The sequence below is a fragment of the Henckelia pumila genome, chromosome 4 (genome assembly GCF_033568475.1).
Source record: "Henckelia pumila isolate YLH828 chromosome 4, ASM3356847v2, whole genome shotgun sequence".
In the NCBI taxonomy this organism is placed as follows: domain Eukaryota; kingdom Viridiplantae; phylum Streptophyta; class Magnoliopsida; order Lamiales; family Gesneriaceae; genus Henckelia; species Henckelia pumila.
In genome coordinates, this window is record NC_133123.1 from 162,834,911 (window position 1) to 162,844,638 (window position 9,728).

The window sequence follows — 9,728 nt, forward strand, 5'->3', positions numbered from 1 at the left end:
CTGTTCGTGGACCTGATTGAAGGCGTTCATCGGTTCCAGGGAGAGACAACAAGAGCAGAATTGTTCTGTTGGTGTCCATTAATCTCGTTGCGAGATTTGAGGTAAAATTTATTTAATTGTTATTTGAATTTTACACACACGTAATTCAATCGATGAACGGTTGATACCCATACCATGGAAACGTTCCATGAAAAATTTTTAAACTTCCGCTGCACCGGGTATCAATCGTAATTGGTCTGGGAACTCGCCAGTTTTCCAACAAATATTTGGGGAGATGAATTATGAGTAGTGTGGTAACCGTCATAACGATCTATTCATAGTTTTCTGTTGATCAACAAGCATATAGCATTACGCCCGTAAACTTTCATTCTTTGGATAGCCGCTTCGGAGCTCAACCCGAAGTGCATACCCCGTATAACCATCCCGTGAGCCATGTTTGGATAGCCGCTCCGGAGCTCATCCCGAAGTGCATACCCCATATAATCACCACAAGACGCATAAATCATCAAAATATTTTCCATGCATCATATCATTCATCTTATCATGTCATTTCATAAATCTCGTACATGCTCATAAAGTTTCTCGTGATGCTACATGCTTAAAATCCGTCAAAACATTTCATGAGAAATTAACTTTCATAAGAAAATCACATAATCATGCAATACATAACTTGACTGATGCACGTGAGGCATTCCATCCGTTTCGGACCTTGAAAACTTTAAAATTCTTCATGAACATTCTTAAAAATAATTAAAATACATTAAAGTATAAAAATCATGATTTTTAGGACTCAAAAACTCATAAAATGGGATGGGAAAATCGAGCCTGAGGCGCGGCCGAGCTGTCCCAACAGCGCGGGACTTTTTGGACCTTACAGGGTCAGTCGTTATTGATTTATTTGGGTCGGATTCAATTTTGATATTCCTAAAATTGCACAATAAATAATAAAATAAAAAATAATAATGTTTTTGTTAAGAGTTTTTTTAGCAAGAGAAACAATTATAAATAAAGATATTTTAAAAGGATTTTGAGATACTTTCCTAATTTATAAGGCGTGTAACCTTCTATATACACATATCATTATCCATAAAATTTTCATTATTTGAGCTTTAAAAAAAAATATTTATCTGATGTATATTTTTGTTAATTGAAAATTAATCTTTCCCTCCCTCGGGCGAGAAATCACAAACCAGCTCTGCAAATGACGACGGCTCTAAGAACAACTCTTACTCGATGCTCCTTCTTCCCCACTTATACATATCATCGCCACCCAACAACCACTCCACGGGCCTTCTTCTCATGCCTTCTTCCAGCAAGAGGCTTTTGCGATTCTCCCAAGCAACGTAGCTCCAAATTGGTGAACTTCTCCCTGCCCTCCGACTCCGACTCCGACTCCGATTCCGATACCGCAGCCAAGAAATCCAAACTTCCACCACCCTACAACCCGTTCAACAAGAAACCGGCCATTGAAGAACTCCAGGACCCGAAGAATCTCCAGGAAGTTTTCGCCAAGATACGCCAAGACGGCCTTATGAACAGTGCAGTGAAGATGTTCGACGGGTTGTCCCAAGATGGGCTAACCCACGAAGCCCTGGAGCTCTTCTCGCAAATCAAGGATAAAGGGCAGATGCCCGACGTGGTGGCCCACACGGCGGTGATGGAAGCCTACGTAAATGCCGGCCAGCCAAAAGAAGCCCACAAGGTGTACCTAAGAATGCTGACTAGTGGAGTGCTTCCAAATGCATATACCTACAGGGTGGTGATCAAGGGATTGGCGGAGAGCGGGGACGCGAAGATGGTGAAGGAGGCGAAGAAATACGTCGAAGAGATGGTTGGGCGGGGAATGCGTCCAAATCCAACGACTTGTGTGAGGGTTTTCGAAGGCCTGACGAGGGTTGGATTGAAGGATGAAGGCAGGGTATTGCTGGAAATGTTGAAGGAAAAGGGTGTGGCGCCGAATGAAGATAAAATTCGGGAGCACTGAAGAATAAATAAGAGGGGGGAAGGTGATGCGCGTACTGTGTCCGCATGGGAAGTAGATTTCCATGTTTAACGATTATTTTCTCATGCTAATTTTTAAGTACAAATTATATCTTGGATATGAACTCAATTTTCACTTGAAAATTATGAGATTTTTATTTGTTAAGTTGGATTCCAATTCCATAATTTCAAAAGAAACCTGGAGATATTTCAAATGACTCAAATAACTCGTAAGTTGATCAACTCATTGGCTCCATATTCTAACTGTTTACCGATAAAGCTATATAGCAAATGGATCACTATAATTTCACACACGGAAGGATCTTCAATTACCCATAAAAAAGGCTCAAAAATGATGCAAGCCTGGAAATGCCATTATACTAACTGAGATGGCAACTGTTGGCAAATCTTTTAAAACAAACTTGACTTTAATCAATAAAACATCAGTGTGCTTGAACAGTATATAACATATCATCTCCAGCTACCCAAAATCATCACCTGCTTCGTAATCGGCTCCTTTTGGGAGGCGGGTAATGAGGTGCATGGAGTACGGGCATAACTAAATCTGAGCATCTCGCCAAAAGAAAAGTGAATAAACTGCCACAACCATACAATGAGCTTGAAGCATCCAAATCCGCTCAAGGCTTTTTCCCTTCTCCAGAAACCACCTTCAACAGTGTTGTCTCTGCCAAGAAGCCAACCAACTAATGACTTTGTTTAGGGAGTGGCAAGATATGTTCACCTGCTCGGAAGTAATTTTAGGTATTTGATGCCAGCAGGATTAATAATCTTTTTTGTTGGGGCATTCTGATGCTCTGTGGCCAGAGCGTCCACAGTTGAAACACGCACCTCCAAAGCCAGCTCTGTCAATTACATATGAATCTTTGTCAAATATTCATAAAAAGATAGAAGTACATATATATAGCTCTCTGATTCGAACATTGCGGACTTCCAACTTTGCATTGTCTTCTCCGCGTCTAACAATGTACAAAGAATTATGATTTGAGGAAACATACCTATCCCGGTTCCCAAAAGATGGTGAGGATGGTGAACGGCTTGATCGTCTATCATTAATTAACCAATCACTCCCACTGCTGCTTCTCGAGTTCCTTGACCACCCATTTTCAGTCCTACCGCTGCGACCACCTCGTTTGGAGTCATTATCAAAATTATCATCATCCAACCAATCACGAGAAGATCTAAAGCCTCTCGAGTCCCTCGATCCTCGTTGTGGGCGCCTCTCGTTGTTTGAAAATTTGCCATAATAATCACTTGGAGGTCCATCGTCTTGCAAAGGGGGCAACTATGATGGAACAAGGCAAAAACAGAGATGGGAAGTCAACATCAGAAAACAAATACTGAATATTGGAATCATATAAAACATTGACGTGATGATCGTAGTAAGCAAGACCTATTACATATGGTAGGCCAAATATGAACATAGTCACATACCTTGGTGATTTTTGTTATAGTGTTCCCAGGTGGTAGCTCCTTATTTAGTAACTCTTTGGCAATCTCCTCTGGGAGATCAAAAACTGCTCCTTGAACCTGACAGCACGTTGAAATAATTTTTATTATTATTTTTTTGAATGATGCACGTTGAGATAATTAATGACACAATATAAAACTTTACTCATAAAATACAACAAAAAGAAGAGACTTTAACATCATCAATATTCACCTTTTCATCTGCGATAAGGTGTATTTTTCCAATTTCATCAGCAGCAGAAGAATAAACATCAGAAAGAAACCCGGTTAGTGATCTGGCAGACAGGTATCCTCGAGAATAACCAGTTTCGCGAGTCAACTGTAATGTAACCAGGCCCTGAAGTGCAAACAAACAGTTCCAGTTCAAATCTAGTACTAGGAGGGAAAGAAGCAAAAAATAATTATTAAGATCCATAAAAAAATTCCTAACTTGAACGAGCTTAACAAAAGCCGTACTGTTCAAAAACATATGGTCAGAGTAAGCAGACACAAAAACGAAAATAGAGCATGAAATTGAAGGGTATAAGCAACTTTAGAAACTGGCCAAGCAGTTAAAAAACTAGTAAACTGTATGTGGATTAGAAATACATTTGCCAAAGGTTTTATGACAAGGAAACAACTATTTTGAAGTTCAGACAGCAAATATGAAAACTTCATCTCGAGTCTCTACCTGTTCATGAGTAATAAGAGAACGGGATGATGGAGGCTGAGAAAAACCACTTAAGGTTGCTAAAGCAGCAGCAAGAGCATCAACTCCTTTCTGTTCCATCAGTTTTTGTGCTGTGGGAGTGAAGTACTCGATTGATTCAGGATGCACTCCACTGAGGGTAGAAACCACTTGCTCAGCTGATGACTCCAAAACCTCTTGAATAGAAGGCGGACTGATGAACTCAAACTTGCAGCCAACATCCCGCTCAAGAGATTTGACTGTCCTTCTCTGGCTACTAGTGAACATCAAAACAGCAGTGCCTTCTTTTCCTGCACGACCAGTTCGACCAGATCTGTGCACAAATGTTTCTGGATCGTTTGGAAGCTCATAATGGATAATCTGACAAGGTTAAAATGGGGAAAAAACCAAGAAACACCCATTAGCACCAACCACCAGCATGCTCTACTATAATTAAAAGCACCAACAAATATTCCTCAAATTATAGTCCAACAATATATATTGCAAGGTGGATTTTTTTTATTCCTTAATTGTGGATAATTACACACTCACTCATCGTCACAGTAAGTCCACAACTTCCGGCATCAATATCACAACATTATTGATTATATAACCCACTGAAACATTTGAAAGACCTTTGAAGCATGTCAAAAGCATATTTATTTTTGAACTTACAAGGTCAACGTTAGGTATATCAAGCCCACGAGCAGCAACATCAGTAGCAACAAGCACTGTAAATTTTCCTTGCCTGAAACCATTTAGTGTTCGTTCTCTCTGGTGTTGAGAAATGTCGCCATGCAGTGCCTCTGACGCAATGCTATTGGTTAATGCCATGGAGACTTCATCAGCATCTCGTTTAGTTTGTGTAAACACAATAGCTTTTCCACCCCTAGCATAAACCTGGGAAGAAAAATTAAATCTATGGTTAGAAAACTACAAATAACTCCATGCAAGCGACCATCATATCATTCTATATAGCATACAGCTCAACAATTTATGTAAAATAAAGATGTTATTCAATAGGATGTTAACTCCTACCATCACAAGGTCACCGAGGATTGTCCGCTTAGATGCTGCTGTAGTTGGTATAGCATACAACTTAATCCCTTCCGCCAACTTTTCATTTTGGTCACCAACCTATGATGGAAAAAATGATCATGTCATGAGTCCCAATATTACATGGATAATATCTTCTCACAACGAACCAAAGCAGGAAATTAGACCTATTTACTTTACCAAAGAATATAGAGGGAACTGTTGATGAAGAATGAGAAATTACCAGATCAATGTTCAGAGGGTTGTCTAAATACTTTCTAGCTAATTTCTTTACCCAGCCAGGCATGGTTGCCGAAAAAAGCATGCTCTGCCTCTGTGCAGGAAGTTTTTCTAGAATGACCTCTACATCTTCCTCAAATCCAACAGCAAGCATTTGATCCGCTTCGTCGAGGACCAAATATTGAACTTCACCCAATTTCAGACTGTTATTATTGATAAGATCAATAATTCTACCAGGAGTTCCAACCACGATATCAACACCTCGAGAAAGAGCACTTTCTTGGGTGAGATACGAGACCCCTCCATAGATACAAGCCGTGTTTAAAGATGGTGCAGTCTCTTTAAATTCCTTCTCCACTTGCTTAGCCAATTCCCTAGTAGGTGCAAGAACCAATACCTTTGGAAGCCTCCCACGTCTTCAACCAGTAAAAGAAACATTATTGCCGTCATAAAAGCAAGTGAAATATATAATTTCAGTCAATATGTTACACAAAGTACCTCAAAAAGCCTCTTTCTTGTTCCAGATCATCGAGTCCTTTGATTATTGGAATTCCAAATGCCAATGTTTTCCCTGTTCCAGTCTTTGCACGGCCAATTATATCTCGACCTTCCAATGCTGGAACCAAAACAGCTCTCTAAATAAAAGTTAAGAGCATGATAGATTAGGCAACCTCTCGGAAAAGCTTACAAACACAGCTTTGTGGGGGGAAAAAAAACAGAAAAAGTAAATGCTCATGTCAGCGTACGAAAAGAATCACCAAAATTGGTAGAGCAGGACAATGCATAGAAAACAATTTCTTGAACACCTCTGTCCATGCAGGGAAAAAGTTATTCCATAGACGGTCAATACATGAAGAAACGTCAACTTACTATAAAATTGTATTTATTCTATCATTTGGGTGTCATAATACAAGTTACAATTATGATTTTAGTGGTCAATGGCTGATATTATAAGCACAAAAACTATGAACGTCCGCCAGCCACTAGTATAACCAACTGAAGTACCATTACTCACAGTCAGCCGTAAAACCAAACATAAACCTACTATACATCAGAATAAGAATCCAAACACCCGACAAAAAATATATAGTAAATCATCACAAAAACTCTGAAAAGAAGCTAGATGAAATAAAAACAATACCTGAATAGGAAAAAGTTGAGTAATCCCACGCTTTTGGAGCGTGTCCACAAGCCGCGCAGGCAAACCCAGTTTCGAAATTTCAAGCTCATCCACACTTCCAGCTTCATTCCCATCCAATCCACCTTCATCCTCCTCGTATTCACTCTCGCTGACAACGCCCCTCCCGAACTCACCAAACCCCTTGAAAGCTTCCTCGCTCAGAACCGAAGAATTCGGAGTGGCAACAGCGGGAGCAACAAAAGAGTTGGAAGCTCCCGCAACCGTTTTGAGGCGAACGGCAGAAGAAAAGACTCTGAATGGAGTCTCAGCAGTGGAGAAATGGAGACATAGCGGTGGGGTGGAAGAGGGGCGCTTGGAGTGGTCGAGGGAGGAGTTGGTTCGGTAAATGGAGGAAACTCCGATGGTGGAAGACGAGCAAGCCGCCATGGAAGGAGGAGAGGAGGGGAGAGGAGATAAGGCAGAGGTTTTGGTTTGTATGGTACTCTCAACTTCCACCTCGCTAGCGGGGAGAAGCTTGGCTTTGGATATTTATCTTTGATTTGAAGGGTTTTGCTTTGGAAATATCTACCATTTTCAATAAAATTAAATATATTAATAATGAAAACTCACATTATGTATTCTGAAAACGTTTTAATCTTAAATATAATCCATGTATTGGAAATTATATATTAAAATTAGATTGAAAATTATTGTGATGGTGATGTGATGATATTTTAATTTTTGATTATGTAATGGATGACATATTTATTTTTGGACATTTCTCAATTGAGAATCTATAAATAGACCTCAATATTTGTGAAAAAAATAACACAAGTTTAGAGAGAAGATTTTATAAGTGCTTGGTTTGATATATATTTTGAGTTTTAGAGTTTTTAGTTTTTACCATAAATTTTTACTTTTCACAACACGTTATCAGCACGATCGCTCGAAGGTTTTCTATAATTTCCGACTCTCCAAAACACAAGAAAAAGACAAAAATATTTAACAAGTAAGTATATTTATTTTATTGTTTATTTATTTGTTGTGTATATATTTAATATATAATATCATGTTATTATCAGACATGATAAAAAAATAAGTTTTTTTAAAAAAACTTGTTATAAATCCTGGGAGGATGTTAAGACGACATCCCACACTCTCAGTAAGGGATACGACAAGTATAAAAGCCTCTAAAGTTTTTAAATAATAACGTGATATGATTATACATTATTGCTTATATAATTTTATTGTGTAATTATATTTGTATAATTTTATGTTATTATATAAGAGGCTGTCTATGACACCGACCTTATAATAACGTGATATGATTATACATTACTGCTTATATAATTTTATTGTCTAATTATATTTGTATAATTTCATGTTATTATATAAGAGGCTATCTATGACACTGACCTTATAATAACGTGATATGGTATATATTTATTATGTATATATACTAACTATATCAATATATAATTTCATGTTATTATATAAGAGGTTGTCTAGGACACTGACCTTATAATAACGTAATATGATATATATTCTATTGCGTATATTTAATTATGATTACCATTATATGCATCACATGATTATCACGAATTTTTATTCAACACATACTCGATTTTTTCTTACCCCCAACGGTAACAAACGGCTAGTTTTTGCCCTACAAATATGTTCACTCAAACTCATTTTCAATCACACCAAATTCACTCTTTCTCTCAAAATAATTTCTCCTCGATTTTTTGAAGATGAAGATGATGGCATTTATAAGGCTATTTTTCATAACGACTATGATCATCATGCTCACGAGTCTTGTACTCACCAGCGATTTTCCATCACATACTTTTTCTCTATTTGTACACGCACTTGTAATCTTCGTTATTTCATTATTTTGTATTGTCGTACTAATAGAAATTAACTAATAAAATGCATTGTTATTTTTCTAGTACCACCATGTCAAATTTGGCAAAGATTGAATTTGTTGCGCTCGATATCTCTGGAAAGAATTATATGTCATGGACTCTCGATGTAGAGATGCATCTTGAGTCATTGGGTCTAAGTGATACCATCAAAGAAAATAATATATCATCCTCACAAGAAAATGCAAAGTTTATGATTTTCTTACGTAGACATCTTGATGAAGGATTGAAATGTGAGTATCTCACAGAAAAAGACCCAATGATTTTATGGAAATGGCTGAAAGAAAGATTAGAGCATATAAGGGAAGTTATACTCCCGACCGCCCGTGATGAATGGAATACGTTGAGATTTCAAGACTTTAAAAAAGTAAGTGATTACAATTCTGCGATGTATCGAATAGTCTCGCAATTGAAATTTTGTGGGCATGTTGTTACTGAGATGGAAATGCTTGAAAAAACATTTTCCACATTCCACGCATCAAATATAACTCTACAACAACAGTATAGAGTGCGTGGATTTTTTAGATATTCCGAACTCGCATGTCTTCTTGTGGCGGAAAAGAACAACGAATTGTTAGTAAGAAATCATCAATCCCGACCCACTGGTTCAACGGCATTTCCAGAAGCAAATGTCGTAGTTAAAAATGAAAACCAAAATCAAAGGCATAGACAATATTTTGGTCTTGGACGAGGTCGAGGAAGTGGGCGTGGACGTGGACGTAAAAATTATCGCGGTCGTGGTCGTGGCCGTGGATATGAAAATAATCGAGATAGTTATTTCAATAACTCATCTAAAAAGAACGTCACGAACCACCCACCAAAAAGGCAGCATGAAAATACGAGTGAAAATGAAAATCACTCAAAAAGATCTGAGAGTGTTTGTTATAGATGTGGCACTCCAGGACATTGGTCACATATTTGTCAAACCCCTGAGCACCTATGTAAGCTCTATAAAGAATCGACAAAGGGAAAAGGAAAAGAGACCAATTTTATTAAAAATAGTGACCATTTAATTGGTTCAACTAGTTTCAATGCTGCAGATTTTTTGAATGATTTCGAAGATATTGATTAAAAAATTGGTGGAACTAGATTGTAACAAATTTGTATTTTTCATGCATTCTTGTATTATAAAGCATGTTATATTTTGCATTTGTATTGTACTTAATTTTTCTTTATTGCATTTTTGTGAAGTTTGATATGGAAAATGCTATGAGCAAACATGGAAATAATATCATGAAAATTTGCATACCGGATAGTGGTACAACGCACACTATTC

General features: G+C 37.7%; 2 protein-coding genes across 2 annotated transcripts; one reads left to right on the forward strand and one right to left on the reverse strand.

The window, feature by feature from the left end:
* Positions 1-1,160: 1,160 nt before the first annotated feature.
* LOC140866987 (uncharacterized) lies at positions 1,161-2,099 on the forward strand. The gene has a single exon (XM_073272054.1). It carries the CDS (start codon positions 1,202-1,204, stop codon positions 1,982-1,984), a length of 783 nt encoding a protein of 260 aa, XP_073128155.1. The 5' UTR covers positions 1,161-1,201; the 3' UTR covers positions 1,985-2,099.
* An 87-nt stretch (positions 2,100-2,186) lies between these two features.
* Positions 2,187-7,065, reverse strand: LOC140859909 (DEAD-box ATP-dependent RNA helicase 3A, chloroplastic). The gene is made up of 10 exons (XM_073262527.1): positions 6,552-7,065; positions 5,909-6,045; positions 5,415-5,826; positions 5,174-5,272; positions 4,811-5,035; positions 4,139-4,516; positions 3,662-3,805; positions 3,433-3,528; positions 2,997-3,283; positions 2,187-2,843 (listed from the first exon to the last, which is right to left on the reverse strand). Exons 1-10 carry the CDS (start codon positions 6,975-6,977, stop codon positions 2,762-2,764), a joined length of 2,286 nt encoding a protein of 761 aa, XP_073118628.1. The 5' UTR covers positions 6,978-7,065; the 3' UTR covers positions 2,187-2,761.
* Between the last annotated feature and the right edge of the window lie 2,663 nt (positions 7,066-9,728).

Coding starts and splice junctions, on each gene's coding strand:
- LOC140866987 (XM_073272054.1), top strand. CDS start 1,202: ATGACGACGGCTCTAAGAACAACTCTTACTCGATGCTCCTTCTTCCCC.
- LOC140859909 (XM_073262527.1), bottom strand. CDS start 6,977: ATGGCGGCTTGCTCGTCTTCCACCATCGGAGTTTCCTCCATTTACCGA. Junction 6,046..6,551: donor CTCAACTTTTTCCTATTCAG/GTATTGTTTTTA, acceptor ACTTTTATTTAG/AGAGCTGTTTTGGTTCCAGC. Junction 5,827..5,908: donor CAAGAAAGAGGCTTTTTGAG/GTACTTTGTGTA, acceptor TACTGGTTGAAG/ACGTGGGAGGCTTCCAAAGG.